The sequence below is a fragment of the Miniopterus schreibersii genome, assembly GCF_964146895.1.
Source record: "Miniopterus schreibersii genome assembly, chromosome: 11".
Lineage (NCBI taxonomy): Eukaryota > Metazoa > Chordata > Mammalia > Chiroptera > Miniopteridae > Miniopterus > Miniopterus schreibersii.
This window is the reverse complement of record NC_138111.1, coordinates 56,876,996-56,903,549: the sequence shown is the minus strand read 5'-3', so window position 1 is coordinate 56,903,549 and position 26,554 is coordinate 56,876,996. Positions and strand designations below refer to the sequence as shown.

At 41.6% G+C, this 26,554-nt stretch overlaps 1 protein-coding gene and 1 pseudogene across 2 annotated transcripts in view; both read right to left on the bottom strand.

The window, feature by feature from the left end:
• Positions 1-511: 511 nt before the first annotated feature.
• Positions 512-1,346, bottom strand: LOC308563713 (small ribosomal subunit protein uS2 pseudogene; annotated as a pseudogene). The gene has a single exon. The product of its transcript is annotated as a small ribosomal subunit protein uS2 pseudogene (transcript).
• Positions 1,347-6,906: 5,560 nt separating this feature from the next.
• MTAP (methylthioadenosine phosphorylase) overlaps positions 6,907-26,554 on the bottom strand; it is a 40,585-nt gene continuing 20,937 nt past the window's right edge. Inside the window, exons 5-8 of the mRNA XM_081151343.1 lie at positions 19,838-19,940; positions 14,917-15,156; positions 9,097-9,219; positions 6,907-7,136 (exon numbers count right to left, since the gene is read on the bottom strand). Coding sequence (XP_081007469.1) covers positions 7,098-7,136; positions 9,097-9,219; positions 14,917-15,156; positions 19,838-19,940 — 505 coding nt within the window. The 3' untranslated portion in view covers positions 6,907-7,097. The remainder of the gene's footprint in view (positions 7,137-9,096; positions 9,220-14,916; positions 15,157-19,837; positions 19,941-26,554) is intronic.

Sequence of the window (26,554 nt, the reverse complement as noted above, 5' to 3'; positions counted from 1 at the left end):
CTCTTTAATCACTGATTTCCTTTTGTTCTTTGAACATATCTGTAACGGCGACTTTGAAGGCTATTATTTGACATCTGGTTGCTTTCACAGGCAGTTTCTGTTGCTTGGGGTTTTTTTTCCCCCCCAGTGTACAGGTCATACTTTCCTGTTTCCTTGCATGACTAATAATTTTTTGTGAGAAACTGGGCATTTTAGATAATACATTGTAGCAGCTCTGGGTACTAGCGCTTCCCTTCTGGTGTTTGTTGTTATTATTTGCCAGGTTTGTTATTATTTTCTAGGTTTGTTGTTGTTGTTTTGGTTTCTTTAGCAACTGGCTGGATTATTTTAGTAGAGTCTGTTTCTTTCCTACACTGGTAAGCTTCTGATACTGCTCCCCAGGAAGCATATCCTTGGGTCATGCCCACTGTCATCCTGGGTTAACAGTGTTTTGTTTTTTTAATCTTTAGAAATTTTATTTTCCATCAACCTTATTTCTATTTTGCTTAAGAGTTTGTAGAAGAGTTTAAGACTACTCAGTGGTTGTTCCTACCCATTCAGTGGCCTGCACAGTGGGGGCTGCAGACCAGTCCTCAGTGGCAGGCTGAGCCTCCAGTCCTCGGCGGGGAACCGCTGAACAGGCACGGGGCACCCGCACGCCCTCAGACCAGTCTGCGGCCTCAGGCTGAGCAGCGGGGAACTCAGGAGCCGGAGCCGTCCATTCACCCTGAAATTCCTCCTTGGGGCACAGCCACGGCCTGCTCTTCCTTTTCAGTCTCTTCAGGATCTCTGTAGGAGCAGAGGTCAAGCATGGCCTCCCACGAGTGTCCATGGGAGATGGTGCCACGCATACACAGTACCTCCCAGGCCAGCATCCACCACATCGACCCAAGTGAGCCCCTTGTTGCCAGGGAGGGCAATGCCCACATGGCGCAGAGGAGAGTCTGTTGCACGGAGCGGTGGTACACAGGCTAACATACATGCCTCCGTGGTCAGCCCTGGCGTCAGCAGCCATCGGAAGCCTCGGCTCCCGGAAGGCGCCTGCATCTGGTCGGGGAAGGTTCCAGGAGCGACGCGGCGGCGACAGCAGTGGCTCTAGTGGCAGCAGCAAACCTCAGCACAGCTCGTGGCCTGTGTTCCTGGAGGGTTATGACACTGACATCAGCAAGGTTTTCAAGGGCAAGAGCTGCCAGCAGAAGCTTCTCCCAGGTTTGCTTCAGATAGGAAGCAGATGTCACCACTTTTCCTTTGTGGATATGCTGTTCCACTTGGAAGTCAAGGTTGGTGCCACCTAAGCAGGTTCCTGCTGCAAGGAAATTGAGGACATCATCTTCCTTCATTTGCAGGACATCAAGGGCTCCAGACATTGCGAGAGTGCCCTTTAAGTTATGTGGGAACTAACAAGGCCTTTGAGCCCTCCTCTGGGTAGCAGGGGTGGGGGTGAGGTGGGGACGGTGTTTACAGGCTTCTCTTTGGCTGCCTCCTTCCCCGGCGCCCAGCTGTTAGGCTTTACTGATTGCTGGGTGATTGCTTTACTGCTTTCAATAATGTCCCGAGGCATAAATTCCTCATCAATAAACTAATGAAATTCAGACTCTTTAAAAAAAAAAAAGAAATCTTTATTGATTTCAGAGAGAGGAAGGGAGAGGGAGAGAGAGAGAAACATCAATGATGAGAGAGTCATTAATCAGCTGCCTCCTGCACGCCCCCGACTGGGGATCGAGCCCGAACCTGGGCATGTGCCCTGACCGGCAATCAAGCCACCATCTCCTGGATCCTAGGCCAACGCTCAACCCGAGCCACACCCGGCCGGGCAAAATTCAGCCTCTTTTGAAGGGATAGTTCTGAAAATCAGTTACTGAGATTTGTTCTGGCCCATCTCCTCCCGGCTATGATGTCCCTCCCAGGTTCTCATGCAAACTAGGCAGCCTACAGTTTCTCTTATATGTCCAGTGATCCTACCAATACCATACTAACTGCCCTTCACCACTACCTCCATTGTTCCTGAGTACCCTGAGGTTTGAACTTCTCATTTCAAATGAAGCCAGTTCCTTTAGGAAAATAGCGCTCTGATTTATGGCCTGCTCGCCCCCAAGACAACTCTGGTTATGCCTATGGAGCTGGAAGTGGGGACAGTGGCAAGCTTCTCTGAGTAACTGTTCCAGTTTAGTGGCTGAGTGCTCAGCGGTGGTGGTGGGGGACAGTGCCTTGAGCTCTTTTTCGCTTGACTCTCCCCGGATGGAATCACTGCCTAACCAGCCAACAGAAAGGTGATTGAGGCCCCAGTCTTTTTAGCAGCACCACACTCAAGGTAAGACCCTCCTTGGAAGCTGGGCAGAAGAGAAACCCCACCGCTCACCCACACTTGCCCATAACTTAGCTTCAGTGACAGGTGGGAGAGGGTGAGAAATACTGACATCCTTCCCTCCTGGGATGACTGCCCTCCAACCGGGAGATGGGCCCTGGGTTCTTGGCTGCACCAGTTTGAAGTTTCCATCTTACTGAGTTTGGAGAAGTGATCTCAGTTCAAATCAGACTCTCACTGTTCTTATCAAATTTCAATAAATCTCCTGAATATGTGTTTCTTTAGTTGCTGCATATCCTTCAACCATATGGTTTTTAACTGGTTGTTTTAATTTTCAGGAGTTTTGCTGGTGAGTCCAGAGCTCCCCATGCTGTGACGCTGAAGTCAGTCACACCCCCCATTTTCTCTATTACTTCTTTCTGGAACATGTATTCTCTTTCATAAGATTTGTTAGAACTTGTGCTATATTTTATATTTCAAGCTACCCTATTTCCCATCTCTTTATTTCTCTATACCTTTTGGTTTTTTTCTTGAGTGCATAATGCACTTCACCCATTTCCTCTCCAACTCTAATGTTCTGAATAACTCTCTTGAGTTTCTAATTTGGTATTATTTTTATGTTAAATTTCCATCAGTACTAGTTAGTTCTTTCTTAAAAAAAGGTTTTTAATGATTTTTTTTTTTTTTAAGAGAGGAAGGGAGAGGGGGAAAGAGAAACATCAATGTGAGAGTGGAACATCCAGTGGTACACCCCCTACTGGGAATCAAACCAGCAACCTCTTGAACCAGCAACCTTTTGGTGCACAGGATAAACCCCCAACCAACTGAGCCACACTGGCCAGGGTCTATTTAGTTCTTTTAAAAATCTGTCTAGTATTTTAAGATAGTCTCGTTGTTTTATTTTTTCTTCTTGTGGCTTTGTTCCTAATCATTTATCAAATATGTATTTCATAGTATATATCTGATCCATTTTTAAATTCTAAGGAATTTCAATTGTTTACCAACCTTTGCTATTAATGATTGTTAAATTGTAGAAAATGCTCTTTCTGAGTATATTGTTTTTAATCTTAATTCAAACAGAGAGGCTGTCACCTTACTTTTCATGTATTTAAGTGACAGTCACTTTGAATTAGAATATAATTTTTTGCAACTCATTAACGGACAAAGGCATAGAAAGCTGATGGCTGCTGACATCCAAGAGATAAGACATTGTGACCCTCCTAATGGAAGAACATACCACCTCCTCCGAAGTAGTCTTGAAAAAAAAAATCTGTCTAGATCCAATTTATCAGTTTAGAGGACATACAGACAGGATTATGCTAAACTCCACTATGGGGATGCAGGTACAGGAATCTGGATTATATGAAACTCTCCAGGACAAACTGGGTTTCTTCACCAAATAAACTGTAAGGAGAGAGAGACAGAAAGAGAGAGCATGAAAGATAAAAGGAGAGGGGAGGAGAAAGGAACAGACAGCAAGAGAGGGAGAGTGAACAGAGATGAACAGAAAGAGAATCGTATCAACCACGTGCAATGTGTGCACCTCAACCGAGTCCTGATTCAAATAAAAGATGTGTAAAAAATGGCATTCATGAGGCACACACTTCTGGATATTGACTGCATAGTTGATGACATTCAGGAATTTTTATTCCTTTTTTTGTGTGCTGATGGTTTTGTGGCTATCTTAATACTTATCCGGTAGAAGTAACAGTGAAATACTCATGGGTTGAATGATCTGATATGAGAAATGCTTCAACATAACATGGGAGGAGGGTGGGGGGGGAGTTTAGAAGAGACACTGGCTGAGATAATTCTTGAAGCTGGAAGATGGATCAGGGTTTACTACTGGTCTTTGAATCTTTTGTAATATTTGGAACTGGCTTTCTTCGTACTGCTTTAGCCTTGAAAGCTTGATTCTTATGGGGGGGGTGGATTTGTAAACCAAAGTGAGGTCAAAAAGAGCAGTTTATGGATGCGTCATCACATTCCAATGTGTAGACTTTTTAAGCCTGAATCATCTATAAAACTGAGGGCATAGTTTGAAAACACTGACAATTTCCTTTTAATCGTCCCTAAATGAAATCATCAAATGCTTTTTTTTCTGTAAAAATGTGCTCTCCAACAAAATACTTATGAAATCAAGCACATTTTTCAGTTGCCTAGTGTAAACAACTCCAGGATGTACTGAGGCTAATTTGCAAAATAACCTTGCTATTCCAGCCTTCTCCACTCTTTCAGTTAACACTCTACATAAACTATTCTGATTGTCTCATCCTCAAAATCAGGAAAAACAGTAATAAGCAGCTCATAATGCGGGTAAAGATTTCTAAGTTAATGCAAATGTACTAATCAGTAACTGGGCACTCTTCCAAGGGCCTAAGTCACTAAGTTAGAACTCTTCCATTAAGCCCAAAAACCACTAGGGAAACTTTCAAATGCTCAGCACTGATCACAGTGTTGTTAATTTTGTAATTAAAAAAAAAAAAAAGAAATGAGAAGCATTCCAGGAATAAATGGTGGAAGTTCTCAAGAATGAGCTCTGAGGAAAATTATATTGGCTCTATACAAGGAGTACCAGAAAACAGAAGTATAGTCCATTTGTGAAGTCTGGAAATGAGGTTGCTAGAAAAGGCTATGGGTTAAGAAAAGTACCTCTAAAACAGTGGGGGGAAACAGTACTTTCTGAAGGCAGAAAGGAAAATGCCCACATGTTTTTGCCTTGACATCTTCAGACATCTAAGAATGAAGAAAAGTAAAGTATAGTATATATTACAGGGTAGTAAAGACAATCATGGGTTACAAAGCCAGAGAACCCTGGGTTCAGGTCCACTAGGTCCTTCATGGGTCCCCAATATGCAACCAGAGTTGAAACCACTGCATTAGAGAACCCAAGACATAATCACATGTAACCCAAACAGCTCAATATTAATGCTGAAGGGTAACTGGTTTATTTCACTGTTTACCGTTAGTAGCTTATAATCTTGAAGGCAATCTCATAGACAAAAATACACTGACTTTACAGACTCTTTAAACCAGGGGTGGGGAACCCTTTTTCTGCCAAGGGCCATTTGGATATTTATAACATCATTCAAGGGCCATACAAAATTATCAACTTAAAAATTAGCCTATTATATATTTGGTCAAACATTTAATTAACTCACCCCTAATCTGATGGCTGGAATTGGTTCTGTTTGGTGAGGCCTTGGCAGGACCAGACCAAACGATTCCGAGGGTGGTATATGGCCCACTGGCTGGATGTGCCCCACCCCTGCTTTAAACAGACAAAAGCTACATCACTAAAGGGCCCTGTAATAGACCACAGTGAAAAGAACATTAATGATTCTGAGAAAAAAAAGATCTTCCTGTGATAGAAAACAAAACACATTCCTATAAAGTTAATAAAATGTCAACTTTAAAAATATCTGGCACACTACAATGTGTGTATGTAGTCTCTTAGATACTTTAAGGCTATCTCAGTGCAAATTGCCCAGCTCTTCTCAAGAAGTTATTTGCAAACCCAAGTATCTCAATGACTGTTCAAGTCATTAATGATCCTTTTGTTTTTAACAAAAGAAAGATGGAACTCAAAAAGAACTCATTATTATTACCACCTTAATTTTTGCTTCTTTACCAGGAACAATGTGTTTAACAATTGGATTTTTCTCAGTAATTTTTATTTTTAAAACAACTTTACTTTGATTATATTCATGTAGAAAAAAATGTAAAGACAGAAAAATATAAAGAAAATTAAAATGATCCAGTATACCCCCAAAATACAGTAACAAAAGATGTATTTCTTTCTAGTCTTTTTTGTACAGTTATATAGAATTTTAAAACAAAATTAGTGCTGAAAAATCCTCACATATCCTTTTTTCATTTTATATTACAGAGCGACCAATTCTTTAGGACATTAAATGTTATATAAAAACAGGATCTTCAGCCCTGGCCAGCGTGGCTCACTGGTTAGAGCACCGGTCTGGGAACCAAAGGGTTGTGGGCTCGATTCCTGGTCAGGGCATGTACCTGGGCTGCAGGTTTGTTTTTGGCCCAGGTCGGGGTACGTACAGGAGGCAATCAATTGACGTATCTTTCTCACATTGATGTTTTTTCTCTCTCCCCCTCACTTCTACTTTAAAAAAGAAAATCAATGAAAAAAATATCTTTGGGTGAAGATCAACAACAACAAAATCTTCAGTTGGCTGCTTCACAATCTAATTAGAGCTAAATCGTAATTTATCTCTAATTTTTGGAGATTCGGATTGTTTTGAGTATTTGCTATTAACAGTATATTAAACATCCTTCTTTATGCATAATTCTCTATGCATTTCTGATTCTTTAAAGTTATATTTTGAAAGATAAAAGGAGTAGAATAGCCAGCACAAAGGGTGTATTTTTAAGTCATTTGATACATTTTACCAAACCACTCTCCAGAAAGACTGTACCAATTTACAGAGACACCAACAGTCTAAGAGTACCATTTCCTCTTCATAGTCCTTGGCAACACAGGAAACTGAATGTTACCTCCCACCCTTTATTGCAATGAATTTAATGAGGGGAGGGTGAATGGTGTCTTCCTGCCTTTTTTCTAAAGGGTAGGAATTTTTCCACATGTTTACTGGTCATTTGCTTTCCCTCTGTTTTTCGAAGCAGTCCATGTCTTTGAGAAGGCATCTTTCACATTGGCATGCTCTTATCACATGTTCTTCCTTAGGGGGCAAGGGCATGAAAGCTTTTCCACATTTCAAATTTAGCAGGAATTCCCCAAATGACTAGAATCAGAAAGTCGTCTCATCTTCTGGGCAGGCATGCTATTTTAATGTCTCGGTAATAAAACAGAGAACTGGGCCATGTTCTGAAAGGAAAGTAGACACAGATTTACAATGAACCAAGCACTTGTTGATTTTTTATGCATGATTTTATTCGGGATTCTGTTAAAAACCCTTATTTTGATTTTAGAGTACCGACTCATGAGACATACACTATTAATCAACTTTCCAGAAAATGCTCATGTTCATCAAAGTAACAGTAACTAATCAGATGTGGGACTTTCCACGTAGCTCGTAACCAGCTCCTTACTCTCCCTTCCTGCAAAGCGAGGTTCAGAACACTTATCTCTCATTCTCACTTATTTCCCTCCCCTTACGTAGGCACTAGGACACATTTTATATGCAAACCCCCAACCTGGGTTTTTGTTAATGCAACCTCCATTTTCCACTTTATCCCACCAAAAAAAAAAAAAAATCACTAAGATTTTAATATGTTGCTATCTCGAGAATAGAATGCTCTTCATGATAGCAAGTCCTACGCAGCTGTGCAAACCACAACCTGACATACAGTGGGCACTCCGTTTCTGGAATAAACTGGTGATTGAGTGAACGCTATACATTTCAGTGCTGAGAGAACTGGGAAATACTACCCCAGAATAAGGAATTATTCTAAGGTGTTCCATAATGCTATAGAATGAGGGCAGTGAGTCTTCATTTTCTCTCTTGAGGTCACTTTGTGGGGGAAAGGGATGATCATTTATTCATTAAAGCACATTTATCTCCTAGGTATATAGGTTGAAACCAACTGGTATGTTTCTTGCTCCTTACAGACTTAAAAGTCTAGCAGGAAAGACAGATTACAAATTCCCCTATTCCTGACTCCGCCAGTCCTAAAGGAACCTTAGTGACAGTGGTGTGTGGACTAGCTTACAAGAACCATCTATCTGTAGGCTCTCCCAGCTTATCAGTTGCTTCCTGTTGGTATCTTGAAATCAGCTGTGCTAGAGCATTTACACCATGAAAACTGGCATAAATCATGGCTTTTCCACACCCAGTGGTTGTCAATCATTTACTACCATATTGTGTTCTCATCACACTAATATTGTGGCTCTTAATCCAGGGCTCCTCTGTGAGAATTGGGGGAAGAGAGGGCTTATATCAACCTTTCAAATCCTCTCTTAACTACTGCCATAAGTCCTAAGAGTATAGGGATATTCTAGGAGACCTCAGGATATACTGGCTACCCTTTTTGGATATTAGGTGAATGTAATATCTGATCAATTTGAGGCAAATCCACATCTAATATGTTTAATCAAGAGTCACAAAATGTCCAAACAAAAATCATGCATCTCTGAACTTGGCAGTTTAAATTACAGGGTATGGCAAAAGTGGGTTTACAGTTGTGAGTACAAGAAATAGAGTTTATTCTTGTATTATTACTTATTAATTATTCTATTGTTTTCCATATGAGCAACTGTGAACCTACTTTTGCCCCACCCTGTATATAATGGGAGTTAATACTAGAGTTGAAAAGTTACCAATCTGCAACCCAGCCGATGTTTGTCATTAATTACTTAGTTTGAGGCAACATTAAGATTAAATACATATTCCTCAGGACCATTTCCTTACTGCTGTGTCAGTTTTAGCTTTAAAACTGACTTTAAAACCACTTTGCATGCATCTGCCAAAGGAAAAAAATGGCTTCCTTGGCAACTTAGGCCACATGCAGTGCAAGTGCTATCCATCTTCTGAAGTAAGACTTAGAGATATACTGCAGAGCAGAACAATGTCAAGAACTGAGCAGACTAGATAATAAAACTCTCCCCACCTCACCTTTCAGTGGTCTTGCATTACCAGCCAGATACAGCTACACAATTTCAAAAATGGTTTACTACTGAAGGAAATGGAATGCAAACTTGTAGAAAACATCTAGACTAGTATAAAATACAAGAGGGGATGGATGGACCAAGGGTGACATGCACATAAGAGGACAAGCAGCTGAGGATCTGTGGGAGTGTCTGCTTGCAGGTGGCTCAGGGTACTTACCTTCAGGTTATGGAGGGTTTCTGACCATTCCATGGACCCTATCTGAGGTATGGTGCTGAGGAGTAAACTTTTGGCTTTATTGGCATTTTCTTTCAGGGTCTTTAAAACCCGGTCCACTGAAACCTAGAGAAACAACAGCACAGGATGTTATCAGCAATTAAAAATTGCACAGCTTTTTGTGGAATGTTTTCCTAAGTTCATTCTTGAACTGTGAAGTCAGTTTACTCAAGTTTCAATCCCCTGAGCCCAAGTTTTGCACTTATCAAGACGGTCTTGGTCCCATGGGGGAGGTCTTAGAGAAACCCAACGACACCTCTGAAAAGCAGTTTTCAATATGAAGTCTGGGGAGCTGTGTCTGATGTACCACGTGTCAGCATGAAAGCTGTGGCTGTCCTCATGTCCACAGAATGGATCCCAGTCACAAAACTGTTGCTCCACTGGATAATCAACAAGTCAGAAGAAAAACATTTCTCTTCCAGCTACTAAAGAAAAATGCTGGAATCAAAGGCATTTTGGGTGGAGCCTAATAGCAGGAAAAAAGAGAACTGCTTTCTTTTAACAGTTCCCAATGAATTAATGAATGGGCTGCTAACATCACACACACACACACACACACACACACACACACACACACAACCCAAACCAAATAAACAGCCCAATTTTCTGATGGAAAACTAAACACTATGTATGATACCTGAATCTGATCAAGTCTCCAGATCCAGCTGCCAATTTACATAAAATACAGGGGACAGAGAATCTACTTAAACTACACGGAGATGATTTCAGCAATTCACACTGTGGAAAACTACAGGTCAAGTCACTTGGTTTCTTTTTAGAAAACTGGGGGTGGGGGAAATCACCTGAAATATCTGAGATAACTAGAAACTTGAACTCTGCCTGGGAATATTAAGGTTGGAATGTGACAAGGACAATATGGCTTGGTTAGATACCGCTTAACATGTTTATGGACAAAGTTAAAGATCAGAGAATAGATGAAATATGATTGGTTATAAGTTGCTATGATAATGGTTGAAGGTGGACATTGGATTCATGGAAACCCATAGTACTGTATGTAACTAAAATTGCTTCATAAGGAAAAGGTGGAAAAAGTTGTGAATAAAAACTGGATGGTCAGAGGCAGAGTACTTATCACACTTCACTATACAAAGAAGAAACCCAAGATTCAGGGCACGATTATTACAGCTCTCATTCTACTTCCTGGAGCACAGAATCCAGAGCCCTATCACACACCACGATGTGTTTAGAGAAGGCGATCAGTACCACATCACAGCAGGGAAAGTCCCATCGCTGTGGGAACACAAAGCAGTGACCAGCTGGGTGCCTCTCAGGCACAGGCACATTTTAAGTTGAGTCTTGGAATGCAGAGTCATAAAGCATGCAAGAGATTTACCTTAAACTTACTCTTTTCCTTACACTTTTCCTGTGACTGATATCTCTATATAGACTACTTTCTCTTCTCTTCGTTCCTGCTATTAGGCTCCACCCAAAATGCCTTTCTATTAACCTCCTCACAATAAAATCTAATCCTCTGTTCCAGGACCAGCTCAAATCTCGTTTCCTTCACAAACTTTTTTGTGGTCTTTCTACCCCCAACTCCATCCCTGCTGCCATCTGGTGACCACCCTCTCAGGGACCAGCACTATACTAGTTGCTCTACACATACCATTTGGCTTAATTCTCCCACTGATCCAGCAGGATCAGAAGTGTAACTGAACAACTCATGCCCCTCACCCTGAAGCCCTGGCTCCATCCTACAGAAGTGTAACTTGTTAAATAACAGGGCAGGTATTACATGTAAATAAAGGAACAGAAATTTGACGGTGGGTTGGCAACTAAGTCCTTTTGACTGTGCAGGCCGTGCATCTGGTTTGAAGCACATGGCTGGCTGAGATGATGTCATCTGTGTAACACCTTCCTTGTGGCACTTAATATGATTTGCCTTCATGCCTTACCACTTACATAGAACTTAGTTTCTCTACTTTTAACTGAAGTAGTGCCAATTGACTGCTTCCCAAAAGTCACATGGTCCACTAAAGGAAAGCACCGTTAGCTCTGTAAAAGAGAGAAATGTTCCTAGATTAAGCAGAAGCCACAGGCAGGAAACAATGTGTTCTCAGGGCGTGGTGCACACTAAAGCCTTCTATTCACTGGAAGCAGTGTCCTAACACCATGAGGCTGAGTGGTCCCTTTGGTGACCAAAGCTGCCAAGTCAAGGATTATGCTGCATCAGGATTTACAAATCTCTTACATTAAAAAGCATCCTTCAATAAGTGAATTCAGCAAGGTAGCAGGTACAAAATTAACACCCAGAAATCAATGGCATTTTTATACACCAATAATGAACTCTCAGAAAGAGAAACTAAAAAAAAAAAATATCCCATTTACCATTGCAACTAAAAAAATAAGATACCTAGGAATAAACTTAACGAAAGATGTAAAAGACCTTTACTCAGAAAACTACAGGACACCGAGAAAAGAAATAGAGGAAAATATAAACAAATGGCAAAATATACCATGTTCATAGATTGGAAGAATTAACATCATTACAATGTCCATACTACCCAAAGCAATCTATAAATTCAATGCAATCCCTGTTAAAATACCAACAGCGTATTTCACAGACCTAGAACAAACATTTTGAAAATTTATATGGAACCAAAAAACACTCAAAATAGCCACGGCAATCTTGAGAAAGAAGAACAAAGTTGGAGGGATCACAACACCAGATATCAAGTTATACTACAAAGCCACTGTAATCCAAACAGCCTGGTACTGGCACAAGAACAGACATATCGATCAGTGGAACAGAACAGAGAACCCAGAAGTTGACCCACTTCATTATGGTCAATTAATATTTGATAAATGAAGCAAGAACATACAATGGAGTAAAGACAGTCTTTTCAATAAATGGTGTTGGGAAAATTGGACAGGTACATGCAAAAAAATGAAACTAGACCACCAACTTACACCATACACAAAAGTAAATTCAAAATGGATAAAAGACTTAAATGTAAGACATGAAGCCACAAAAATCCTAGAGGAAAACAGGCAGTAAAATCTCAGACATCTCTCTTAGCAATATGTTTCCTGATACATCTCCTAGGACTAGAGAAACTAAGGAGAAAATAAACAAATGGGACTGCATCAAAACAAAAAGCTTCTGCCCAGCAAAAGAAACCATCAACAAAATGAAAAGGGAGCCCACTGTATGGGAGAACATATTTGCCAACAACACATCTGATAAGCGGTTAATATCCAAAATACATAAGGAACTCATACAACTTAACAAAAGGAAGACAAACAACCCAATTAAAAAATGGGCCAAGGACCTAAAAAGACACTTCTCCAAAGAGGAAATACAAATGGCTAAAAGACACAAGAAAAAATGCTCAACGTAGCTAAATAGAGAGATGCAAATTAAAACCACAATGAGGTATCACTTCACACCTGTCAGAATGGCTCCATCAACAAGTCAACGAACTACAAGTGCTGGCGAGGGTGTGGAGAAAGGGGAGCCCTAGTACACTGCTGGTGGGAATGCAGACTGGGGCAGCCACCATGGAAAGCAGTATGGAGTTTCCTCAAAAGATTAAAAATTGACCTGCCATTTGACCCAGTGATCCCACTTCTAGGAATATATCCTAAGGAACCCGAAACACCCATCACAAAGAAGTTATGCTCCCCTATGTTCATAGCAGCACAGTTTACAATAGCTAAGATCTGGAAACAGCCCAAGTGCCCATCAGTAGATGAGTGGATAGAAAAGCTGTGGCACATTTACACCATGGACTACTATGCAGCTGTAAAGAGGAAGGATCTTTTAACCTTTAGCACAGCATGCAGGGAACTAGAAAGTATTATGCTAAGTGAAATAAGCCAGTCAGAGAAAGACAAGTACCACATGATCTCACTTATATGTGTAATATAATAAACAAAATAAACTGATGAACAAAGTGGATCCAGAGACACAGAAGCTTGGAACAGACTGAGGAATCTCAGAGGGAAGACAGAAAGGGGGGTGTGGGTGAGGAGAGATTAATCAGGGAACTTATATGTTTATAAGCATAACCCATGGACACGTACATCGCTATGGGGAAAGCCTGGAGGTGGGATGGATGTGGGGTGGAGGGGATCAGTGGGGATAAAAAGGGGACATCTGTAATATTCTCAACAATAAAGATAAAGAAACTTACAAAATTAATTAATTTTTAAAAAAAAAAAGCTTCCTTGTAGTTAATTACACTGAGGAGTCAGGATAAAGCATCTCGCAGAACAAAGAACCTGTGTTCATCTATGACCCCACATCCATATAAATGGATGGACAGAGAGCAAGAATATCCGACCGTTTCACATGAAACTGGATGGCGAGACAAGCAGCTCTGAGAGGTGACGGTAAGGGGCCCCTTGCAGAAGATGTCACCTCTTCTAAATGTGCTCAGAACAGCCACCCCTATACTTTTTCTTACTTGAAAATTTCTTGACTGTAGTTCTGTCCCTTTCTCTATTTTAAAATAAGACAAACGATCTGGTTTCTTTAAGTAAAGTGCAAGGGATGAAAAGAGAGAGGGGAACATTAGGTTAAAAGAGACATTATTCAAATGCAATGTATGGATTATAAGGGATCTTGACTTGAATAGATGAAAATGATGAGACAAGAGGGAAAATGTGAACAGTCCAGACATTTGATTATATTAAGAAATTAATATCAGTATTTTTTGGTACAATAATGGCCCTGTGGTTATTTTTTATTATATTTTCTTTAAAAGAAGACTTTATAAAAAATATTTACTTCAGAATAATGAAGGCAGGGGAGAGAGGAGTGGGTGGGGGCATATACATGACGCAAAGCGGGCCATGGCCGATAACTGGAAGCTGGGTGATGGGTAACTGGGGTTCGTTATTCTAGGCTCTCTACTTTGGCAGATGTCCGAAGTTTTCCACAATGAAAGCATCTGTTTAGGAAGCCTGACTCAGCAGTCCAGTGCCCTTAATTTCCAGCTGGACTTAGCTGCCTTTCCTGCCTAAAACCCCTCACTGACCTCCCATCTGAAACGCACGCTCTCCACGGCCCTGCCTCTCTCGCTGCCTCCTCTCCACTCACCCAAACACACCCGCCTCTCCCACCATGTCAGGAAGCTTCCCAGGCTTCCAATATTCTGTTGAGACCACTGGACTCACTCCTGTATCTCACCACACTACTTCTTTATAATCCTGAGCTTTCTCATGCTGGTTCGCTTAATCTCTAACATCGCCCTGCCCGCAAGCAACCAAGAACGTTGGCTCCTTACAAACTTGTTTTGTTCGCTGTCATCCTCCTACACCAAGCATGGTATCCAGTAATAGTAGGTTAAACAGACAGATAGGAATAGAGTCCACTTACCAGAAAGAGATAAGAAACAGTAAGTTTTTCCATTAAAAAAAAAACAAAAAAACCAGGACAAGCAGTAGCACAGCACAAGGAAATTATAACCAAGACCTTTATCCTTAAAATAAGGTCCAAGTCTCAATGTGGTTCCGGGAATCCTCACATGCCTACAATGTACCGTGCACTGCTAATCCTTGGATAGAAGTACCTTCTTCTTTCCTATGAAGATCTTGGTTCTTACTTTCCAAAGGCGACTATAGAAAATATCTTGGTAATATCTAACGATGGTATATTAAAAGTTGACTTTAAAACCTGGTAGAAAGGTACTTTCTGGAACTAATGCAATAGAATGAAACAGATAAGATCCTCTCTTACTGGCCCTCATGGCACCCGGAAACTTAGGCCATACGTGCAAGGGAGAGAATTCCACCTACCACTTCCTCGTGCTCCTTCCAGCAATCATAATCTGTTGCCATGGCAATACTTGCATAGCAAAGTCCAGCCTCCTTAGCAAGAACCACCTCAGGAACTGTGGTCATGTTGATAACATCTGCCCCCCAGGTGCGAAACATGAAGCTTTCTGCCCGTGAACTAAACCGAGGTCCTTCGATTGTGAGCACTGTCCCTTTTGAGTGGTACCGGAGTCCTAGCTTCTTAGCAGTTTCTATGAGGACCTGGAAGAGAAGGAACCACAAACCCAAAACATTAAAAACATACAAACCTAAGTACAGCTTACCATTTTTTCCTTCTGAAATTTAAAACGTTGATTAATTAAAGATTTTTACTATAAAAGGCTAATAGCTGCAGGCGCTCAGGGAAAACCTGGGAGAATCACAGTTTCCCAGACCCTCAACCACTCACAGATCCTGTCTCCCCAGTCCCTGCACATACAGCTCACAGCTCCAGGAGCAAACAGGGAGCTGCTGCTAAGCACCAGGAATTTGTTTATATGCTTTAATCTCATTTACTTCCTAACAGCTTGAAGAGGCTAAGCCGGGCTGTGAACAAGGACTTGAGTTCAAGCTCTTAACCTCCAGGCTCAGCTCAGGAGGCACTGCTGACTCACATCTCCTCAAAGAGAGAGCTGACAGTGCTTTCCAAGCTCCCGAGAAACTCATTCTCATTGCTCTTTAGTAAAAAGTCTGAAGACTTCTGTAAAAGCTTTTTTTTTTTTTTTTGGTTAGAAAGTCATTTCTTCATAATCTCTTTTGCCTGTTGCCTTCCCAAGGACATATAGTGAAAACAGAATGAGGCCATGCTGACATTTTTCTGTCTGGGGACAAACTTATCTTAGCTTCCCTTTAGTAGCAAGACCATGCGTGGGTTTTAGAAACATTACTGAAAAGTTTGATCACCTTTTCCAGTGTCTAATTAGTAATGCACATCTGATCTTCAGGTTATTAATTAATTTCATTTTTTTCTTAGCCTGTGCTTCAACATTCCTTTTTAATTAAAAAAAAGTCTTTTAAACTTGACTGTTAATTAAGCACTGCTGAAAATTCACTTAACCTTTGTATATCTTTACTAACCTGTAAATGGGAATAATATTGTATATAACTCAAGAGATAGCGTGAGGATTAAATGAGTTAAAGATAGCACAGAATTGTGTCAGACACATTGTAAACATATAAATGCTAAATTGGTCTTCTATCCATTAGCAGCATAGCAGGCCCTTAAATGATGTCATTTTGGCACTTCGTTGTAACACTGGAGGGAAAAGAATCGATTCCCAATGGGCCACTGCCTGTGTGGAGCCTGCATGTTCCCTCCATCTCCACGCGGGTTTTCTCTGGGTACCCAGGTTTCCTCCCACATCCCAAGGATGCACGTGAGTGCGAGTGTGTGATGCGCCCTGTGACGGAAGGGCGTCCAGTCCAGGGGCCCTGCCTGGTGCCTTGAGCTGCCCGGATAAGCTCCAGCCACCGGTGACCCTGAACTGCAATAAGTGGGTGGGAAAATACTTACCTTACTTGCTTTTATTCATCTTTCATAAATGTATGTGTAGCTCACATTTATTTCAATGTTTAATATTAGAAAGGTTTTAGATACTTATGTTTAGAAGTTTGGTGATGTTTCAGTCACCAGAAATATGCCACAAGAACTTAACTCTTGTTATCTCAGCCTATGGAAAAATTGGTTTTGTTATCATTTTGCATAAAGTCACAGTTTCCAAGAACCTATGCACAAGGTTAAGTGAGGGTTTACTGCACTAGCAGCTTCTACAGGTTCGGGAAATAACTGGCAAAGGTTCCTGGAATACCATATGTACATAAAACGGAGTGACTCAAAGTTAATAGAAGGCTACAATCTAAGGAAAGTCTTGCCTGCTCATGTCTGAACCATATAAGTAAATTAATCTATTTCCTGAATAAATAACTTATACTACGTTATGACAATGGGAGAAAGAATTTTAACAGGAGCCTTGGCAACCCCAGGTTTGGAACCATGAAAAGCCACAGACAATGAATAGTTGATGCTACATCATGTTTATTTACTCTATAAATGCTGAAAATAAGACTATGCTTAATCAAACCTTTTCCCCAAAGAGTACAGGTTATAAATGCAAGGGCCTAAATCATGCCCCCCCCCCCTTTTTTCAAAATTAATATATAACCACAAGCCCTGGCTAGGTGACACAGTTGGTTGTATCATCGTCCTGTACATGAAAAAGTTGTGGGTTCAATTCCCAGTCAGGGCACATATGTATGTTGAGGGTTTGATCTCTGGTCCAGGACCATATGGGAGGCAACTGGTCGATGTTTCTCTCTCACATCGATGTCTCTCTCTGTCTGTCTCTCTTTCTCTGTCTCTTTATTTCTCCCTTCCTCCCTCGCTTTCCCTTCCTCTCTAAAATCAATAAAAACATATCCTTGGGTGAAGATAAAAAAATTAATATACAACCAGCCTAGTCCTATCTTCATTAAATGTCTTAAAAAATCCCAAATAACCAAGCTGTGCATCTTGGTCAACCTTCGGAGTACTTGTAGAGACGAGTGAAGGAGGACCACAGCTACCCCATGCCGCTGGCCTGTGGCAGGGAAGTCCCCACCATCACCCTGGGAGGTGGGGCTGTGACGGAGGAAGAGGAAGCAGAGGCTCCTGGATGCAGACTGGCCACAGTGATCAACCCCGGGGCCTCGCCGCTTGGATAACGCCATCACCGTAAGGTCCCAGGAACACAAACGACAGGCTAGAGATTTCTGGGCCTGAGGCTAAGAAGCTTGCATTTCCATGACTTGAGTAATCATAATGGAATTCCTGAATCTACCACCATTGTCACAAATATATTAGCAATATTAGATCACCAGGCAAATATTAGATTTCATGGGTCAGGATTCTCAAAAAGTGTATATGTAATTATTTCCTAAAATGACTAGAAGTGACAATATTTTTGGAATGAGTAAAACTTGCAGAGAACAAAATGGTATTACTCTTCCACCCATGCCCGTGACAGAGTTCACCGCCACAAGGGAAACCACCACTTTCTGGTCAACTTTCCAGAAACTCTCTATGTGCACATAAAAATTATCATATTCATCTCTTTACAAATATACACACATATTTTAACACAAATGGAAGGATATGGCACAACCAACCGCTGTCCATAAAAGGCAAGTTCTAATACTGGCAACTATCAGGCAGTCACCACATTTACATGTGCTCTATATATATTACTAGCATTTCCACCACCCACCTCCATCCTAATATTTTAAGTCACTATTTTCTGTCTGAGTCAAAACCTTAAATTTCTTACTAACATGATATTCTTTTCCTAGTCTATTTCTTCCCAAACTGGCCCCATTTTGAAATGAACAAGAATTTTATAAACATCTAGTTTCCTCTAGAGAGAAAATTTATTATGTGGGCAGATGTATGTTTCCAAGGGAAGACTAGCTGAGGATTGACACTCTCCCGGGACCAAAATGAATTTACAACTAAAATACAGAGAAACCAGCCTGAATGATCAACTGAAGACTAGCTGGATAGCACCCCCATAACCAAGGACAAAAAGTGGAGACCAGAGATTGGTAGGAAGTGCAGAGGCACAAGAGGGCTGACTGGGCTCCCACAGGCAGCAGCTGAAGGTCTGGAGGTGTATCTCAGCTGTGTTCACCCTCTGCTTTCTGGTCAACTTTCCAGAAACTCTCTATTTGCACATAAAAATTCTGTGTTCACACTGAGAACTCTGGGGCCTAAATCTCAAATTGGGCTTCCCAGTCCAAAGTACCAGAACTGAGAAAAGCAGCAGGGTTTCTGTCTGCCAGGGAGAGATAGCGGGAAATGCAGGCACCCTCTTAAAAGGCCAACACACAAAGTTTTGTGTTTAACCGCTCACCCTGAGGGCAAAGTGGACTACAGCTGTGTGAGGAGAATTCAGGAATGCTGGCTTGGGGGACAGAGCTCAGAGGGCAGCTATCTGGATTCCTGTGCTGAGTCATTACCGCATACGCAGAGGACATCTTTCCCAGGCAGACATTTACCATCCAAGCAGCCTTTGCCTGGGGGTGGGAAGCAATTGCCCCACCCATTGAAAACCTCTCATGCCACTGAGTGAACTTTCTACAGCCTGAGGCTCATTAAGACTCTGAATAACAATCAGCCTCTGGATGCTTGGAGTCTTTGCCTGATTTGCTTCTGGACCCAGGGCTTGGAAAAGCAGACCTGGGTGTGCACCTTGGTGCTTTCCAAACACACCCAGCCCCAGCAGAGGGAACCACAAGTTATGAAGTGTGGAAAGCCTCAAACAGGGTACTCAAGGTCAGTCACAAACAGCGTCTGACATTGGCCTGCACCAGAGGCCATCCAAAAGACTGGGAGTCCTAGCAGATCTATCTAATACATAGAAACAAATCCAAACAGGCAGCCAAAATACTAAAAGGCATTCAAAGCACTTTGTAAGTATTAACTCTTTTATCCCTCCCACAGCTCTACAATGTACACGTAGTCATTACCTTCATTTTACAAATGAGGAAACTGAAGCCCAGAGGTGTTAACTAACTTGTCCAGTGACACACAGCTATTAAGCTGAAGAGCAGAGATTTGATATCAAGTAATCTGGTTCCAGACTATACTCTTTTTCTAATATGTTAATCTATACTGAATTATGTAAAAGGTATCCTGATGGCAAAATCAAAACTTATAAAAAAGGTAGGCTGCAACTTTAAGAGATTTAGTTCACAAATGACAGTAGTGGAGGCGTTCTTAGCAAAGGGAAGCAACTTTCACCAAATCTTGCATAGCAAGTACACTTGAGAGGGGAAGCAGAAGTATGGCTTATTAGCCAATTAGTCTAACGAGATGCCATCCCAAGCCCTTAAGATTTATTTTGGTGTACCTTCCAGAAAGATTACAAACCTCTCTTGTTTTGGGGCAGAACGGCTCAGCCATTGGGATATGGCACACTCCTCTGGCACAGGGGTGACTCCCATCATAGAAGGTCTGAGGCCTCATGGCGGTCCTATAAAATAAAGTAAGAAGGGTTTGTTTTGTTTGTTTTAAAAAAGGTCATCTTGCCCTGGCCCACTTGACTCGGTTGGGCATGGTCCCCTGCACTAAAAGGTTTCTGGTTTGATTCCCGGTCAAGGTACATACCCAGGTTATGGGTTGCAATCCCTGGTCGGAGTACATATGGGAGGCAACTGATCGATACTTCTCTCTCACATTGATTACTCTCTCTTTCCCTTCCTCTCTCTAAAATCAGTAAAAACATATTTAAAAAAATAATAAAGAAGGCCATCTCTCCATTTTGCTGGGGGCTGGTGAAAATCAACTGTATCTAGGTCAACATCTTGGTCCTCCCTCCAGAATCAATAGCTCTGGGTAAGTTGAAGGCAATGGTAAAAAAGCAGCTTCAGGATGGTATTTGGCTTCCCTGGCTCCAGGTTGGTGGCAGCATACTTTCCAAAAGGAATGTAAGTGTCTGTGGTCTGGTGGCTGAGATAGGATAACCACACTGGATTTTAGCTACAACTCAACTCTGGGCTCAGGAGGGCAGGTCAAACACTTAAGATGTCAACATGAAATTTCCCAATCATTGTAAATATAGAGGACTGTATAGTGAACACCACTGATATCCACCACCTCAATTCAACAATTTCCAAAATTTTGTCAAATTTGCTTTATGTGCTAGCATTTCCATGGCTGCAAATCTCAGACGTTGTCATTTCATCCCTACTTCAGATGGACCAAAATATGTGGATTATTTCCACTGCAACAAATGTCATTAACACATTAATAAAAAATAACATTTACTTCCTCAGTATCAGCTAATACACAGACCATATGCAAATTTCCCTGATGTCCACAAAAATTTCCTTTTTGAAAAAACAGTTGCTTTGTTAGTTTCAGATCCATAAAAAGCCCTCTTCTTGCATCTGATTGTCACGTTTTCAAACTGAGAGTAACTGCTCCTCTCCACCCCCAACCGAATTTTTCATGCCATTGACGCAAGAAAGCAGCATAGTCCAGAAATCTAGCTCTCTGCTGCCTTGCTGGCTCATTCCTCTACCTGCTGTAATTAGTTCTGAAGTCTCTCAGTTCCACTTTTTCGTAAGACATTTTTTAATTTGCAAAAAGAGGATAAAACTAATCCAGTGGCAAGCTGCCCAGCGTTTCACCAGAAATTTTCAGAATAAGTTACTTTCTGAGTCCATGACATTGTTGTAAACTTGAACTCATGAGTAACACAGGAAAGAGAGCCCTCACCTTTCCTAGAAGGGAGTGCAGGGGAAGACGGCCACTTAATGCCTACTTCTGGGGACGGGAGAGTGGGGAACAGCACTGAGAAACAGGCACGTCTACCTCCCAAAATTATCCTGTTACTCCCACCGTTTGCCACGTAGTGAGCCCTGACACTAGCAGGCCAAGGCCACCTCACTCAAAGATGTGACCTCAGTGACATGGAGGAATGAAGACGACCCTGTCCGTGTTTTAAAGAAAAGGCTAACTTAACCCCGAAGCAATTCCAGATGGGTTGAAGAAAAGGTCAAATGACTGTCCCAGCCCAAGTGATCAGAGGCTTTTCTTTCTGTAAAACTGACCAATAAAATGATGCCACGTATTCTAGCTCTGGCTTGGTTCCAGGCTTCGATGAGTCAAGTATTAGTAACAGCTCTACTTACAACCGTGACTAAAACCTTCACTTGCTAGACCCCACTAGACATCCACTCTATAGCACCCCCATCTTATCTCTCTCTGTCTTCTCTTTTATCTCTATCCCCTCCTTCGCCTAATCACCCCTCTCTTTGTTCTGAACTTTTACCTTAAGATATAACATGTATTATTCATGCTTTACGTTAAGCTATAAATATGTGATACTTATTGACAAATTGCCATGTCTTTTTGATTCTCCATTTTCCAATAATAAAATATAGTGTTTATCCACCCACCCACAAGGGCTTTATGGGGATTAAGTCAACCATGAAGTCCAGATATCCCACAGCAGCTCAAAATGAGGTCTGGGCTAGAGACAGAATTGGAAGCCAGCACCAAGGACAAGCTGTGGCTGAGGATGGGGCTATCAGAACACCTCATCTTATAAGGGGCAAGTGAAGCTGGTAGCCCCAGGAAGAAATAAAGACTTTAAATTCAGTATTTGTAATAGTTCCAGAACTGAATATACTGTCAAGGTCCTAGAAAGAAAGCTGGAGGTGAGAAATACCTCTTTGCACAGTGGGCCTACTTATTTGTGGTGTTTTGTATGACTAACTGAAGTGTCAACGCATTCAGTGAAAGGCTTAATGATCTAAAGTTAAATCGCTCTCTTATTCTCCCTCTGAGGGCTTTTATTTAGAGAAAGGAAAGTTTTAAAAACTGAGCAAAATGCCAGGAATAAACTTGTCAGGCAAGTCCCACAACAGTGGGGACAGTCACCTGATGGGGCCAATTTCCAGCCAAAACAGCTCTTTCAGCCCTGGCCCGTTTGGCTCAGTGGTTAGAGTGTCAGCCTGCAGACTGAAGGGTCCTGGGTTGATTCCGGTCAAGGGCATGTACCTCGGCCGCAGGCTAGATCCCTGGCCCTCACTGGGGCACATAAGGGAGGCAACCAATCGATGTGTCTCTCTCACATCAGTGTTTCTCCCTCTCTTCCACTCTCTCAAAAGCAATGGAAAAAATATCCTCAGGTGAGGATTAAAAAATACAGCTCTTCTAGTTCACTCTCATGCTGAGTGTTCTCAGTGACATGAAGAAAACAATGGAAATGTAATTTTGTACCTGATTTGACCTTGTTACTAAATTTTGTGTGGTCCTGAACAAATTACTTAATCTCCCTGAGTTCTTTCTTCATAAGGCAAGTAACAGCAACATCTGCACTACCACCCTTGTTTAAACATGAAAACAGGGCCACAAAAACCTCCAGCAATTACATCCCTGTGGACTTCGATGCAATAACATCTCTATTTTATATGGCAGATGTGTGCATTTGGGGATCAGTAATAATTGGTGCAAAGAGCTATTGCCACTATTGCCTTGAGAATGGCCCAGCACCTGACACACAGTATTTTCTCAAATCGCATCAGAGATGGTCGCAGGTGCAACAGAAGCAAGCATATGGAGTAGGGCAATGGAAGTAACCTGCAGATAGCGTCTGCAACGGTGCTGGGTGGGCACCTTTTCCTGACAAAGGGGGCCCTCAATGTTCTTCCTTCCACCAAGAGACAGAACTGAAATTTATTCCTGGGCTCATGGTTCAATTCGCCTCACACTGGCTGGACCTGATGGGCAGCTGTGTTCCAGCTGTGGCTGACAAGAACGAAAAGGGTCACATTCCTCCTGGAAGCAACCCAGACCAAGGACAAGAGAGTTTAGGAGTGCCAGCTGTTCTACTGACTTGTGAAAGTGGTCAAGTGGCACTTGGTGGCAGGCGGAATGCACCCCTCACCCACACACAAACGTATCTACATCCTAATGACCAGGACCTGTGAATACATTATCTTACATGGCAAAGGGGAACTAAGGCTACAGATGGAATTAAGGTTGCTAACCAGCTGACAATAAAATAGAGAAATTATCCCGGATTAACTGGATGGGCTCAATGTCATCACAAGAGTCCTCACATGTGGAAGGAGGCAGAAGCACAGATGCCAGAGTGATGAGACGCCAGAAGGACTCAACCCATCGTTGCTGGCATTGAACACAGAAGAGGCCACAAGCCAAGGAATGCAGGTGGCAGAGTGCAAGGAAACGTTCTCCCCTGAGCCTCCAGAAAGGGATGCAGCCTGGCTCACATCTTGATTTTAGTCAGTGAGATCTATGTTAGACTTTTACAGAATTATAAGATAATCAGTTTGTACTGTTTAAGTCACTAAGTTTGGGGTAATTTGTTATAGCAGCAATAGGAAACTAATACACATGCTTGTATGGCTTAAGATAGTTAATTCAGTTATGGATTCTGCAGTAATAAAAACTGATGATGAAGGTCTATCCCCAATTCTTGCTTTAATAGTAACTCTCCCCGCTCAGCAAGGTGACTGCTAATTTCACCTCCCTGTTAGCGTGGGACATCCACTGGACTTGAGGGACTGACGGATCCGGTAGGCTTTCCCTCCCACTCACCAGCTGTGTGCCTCTAGAAAGTCATCCTGACCTCTCTTCACCTCAGTTTGTATCAGTTTTCTCATATTTAAAATGAGAAATTAATACCACCCACCTAAAAAGAAAGCCTATGTCCCTAACTTTAAAAATAAGATCTTTAATGTAAACAGTGATGTTATCTGTAGGATTCAGATGTTTTTTTAAATCATGTTAATACAGTGGCTTTGTATACTAAAAACAAAAAAAGCTCTACCCACCTGCTATGGTCTAGGTGGAGACTGTATAAGAGCACACAAAGCAAGTGCTCAGCACTAGTATTTCTGGAAAACCCGCATGGCACTAAGATTAGTGTACAAAAAAAACACTGCTCATGGAAGCATGAAGAAGCAGAAATGACACTGTGGCCAGCCGGGCGTGGCTCAATGGTTGAGCGTCAACCTAGGATCTAGGCGATTGGGGTTCGATTCCCCGTCAGGGCACGTGCCCGGCTTGCAGGCTCGATCCCCAGCCAGGGGCGTCCAGGAGGCAGCCGATCAATGACTCTCTCATTATTGATGTTTCTATCTTTCTCTCTCCCTCTCCTTTCCTCTCTCTGGTGTGTCCTGACAGGTAAAATGAGTTCAAGACCCAGGAGAGAGCACTGGGCACTTTCAGACAGCGGGGACACAAAGCCCAGAGAAAGACAGACTGGTGGATTGTTCTGGATCATGACTCTTGATGCAAATTCTGCTGTCCACAAGCCTCAGCAAGCAGGAGCGTGAGTCAATTAGTTAAGCAGCAACGTTGGCTGGCGGCTTGCTCATAAGAAGCCTGGTTTAGGGGAAATGATTCTACCTGCATGGCTTAAAAAATACTCAAATAGTAATGTCTATGGATAGAGACAAGCTCAGTTTTTAGAAACCAAACAAAATAACTTTTCCACCCCTCTTGACATTAAAGCCTGAGCTCTGAGGGCAAGTTTGTCACTGCCACCTTCATGCCCAATGGTTCTACTGCTGGCCATTTATCCAAAAGGTATGTTCACACAAAGATAACAGGACATACAAATGTTAACTGAAATACAGTTAATACTAGACTTCTCTATACCAGCACATATAAATCTACGCGATTTGTTTGAAGTGCTGCATAGACTGCCATGGATAGACCAGTATTTTAATTATCATACAATAAAGGAATTGAAAATGTTACAACAGTATCTCTGTATGAGCTCCGTAATGCATGTGTTTCTAAAAAACCAAGAAAAGGAACTGTTTGGGTAAATGCCCACATCAGTCAAACCTCGGTTATCAAATGTCTCCTGTCTTGAACAATTCACTTCTCAACCCAACAATCCTTTTACGCTGATACCTATATGATCAGTCACATGTCTCTCAGGTGACAAAGAAGTGAATGCATCAGTATGAGTCTGTTTACTGCTGTTAACATCTCTGGAAACTGTGCTGTGAATGTTTTCATGGTTTTTGATTTTGTTATTGCTCATTATTATTAAATTTTCATTTTTTAGTGTACACTTCACTTCTTTTGTTAAATTTTCATTTACATTTCATGCCCTTTTTGTTTTTAAAGTGTTTATAGATTAAGTAGTACATTAGACATGTACTATATATAAAAAAGGTTAAAACAAGGAATCATTTGGGGGATCTGATACAGATTAATTCAATTTATATTATTTTTAATGGGAAAAATGCTTCGGTTTTCGAATAGCCTTCTGGAACAAATTAAGTTCGAGAACCAAGGGTACATGTACATGATCAAGTTTGATGGAAAGATCTCACCGAACTGCCCTTCAATGGGCTGTAGCAAGGCACACACCTGCCAGAAACAAAGGAAAGTTTTGATTTTCACTATCTACCTTCCTATACTATTTACATTTCATTTTATCACAAACACATATTACTCTTAAAACACTTTAAGACACAGATAAAGTGCTGGATAGCATTTTAGTCAGAACACCAAAGACATTTTAAATTTTTTCAAAAGTATATAAAAGGGTGGAGATGGCAAAAAAAATTTAAGGCCAAGTCACCAACTGCTTAGAACAAAAGAATATTTATACCCTAGGCACTTTGCATAACTTCAAGATTAACAGGACGAAGGAGCCTCCTAAGTTCCTAGGTGTGTATTTGTGTGGGTGTGCACACACACATTTATGGACCACACTGTCAAGAGCATGCATATAAGTGAAGGTCAAATCCTCAAAGATTCGGGTCAGGAATTCAGGGTACAAAGGGCACTCAGGGAAAGGAAAAGAGTTTAAAACTACAGCAGGGAAAGCAGAAGGAGTTTTGGAAAGAATGGCAGCAAATTAAGAAATGGGATGAGTCTGTTCTATTAACCAAAAGGGACTGAAAGGTTATGAATCTGGACCAACATCATTAAGATCCTCTACTCCCTGATCTAACGAATGCCCCTAACTGCTCAGGAAAGGAGAGAAACCAACTGATGTTTATATTCCAACAAGGGAACGCTGCTCAATAAACAGGTAATAGTTTTCCCTTCACATTGCCTATTTTTCATCAGGTGTTGAGAAATATGGAG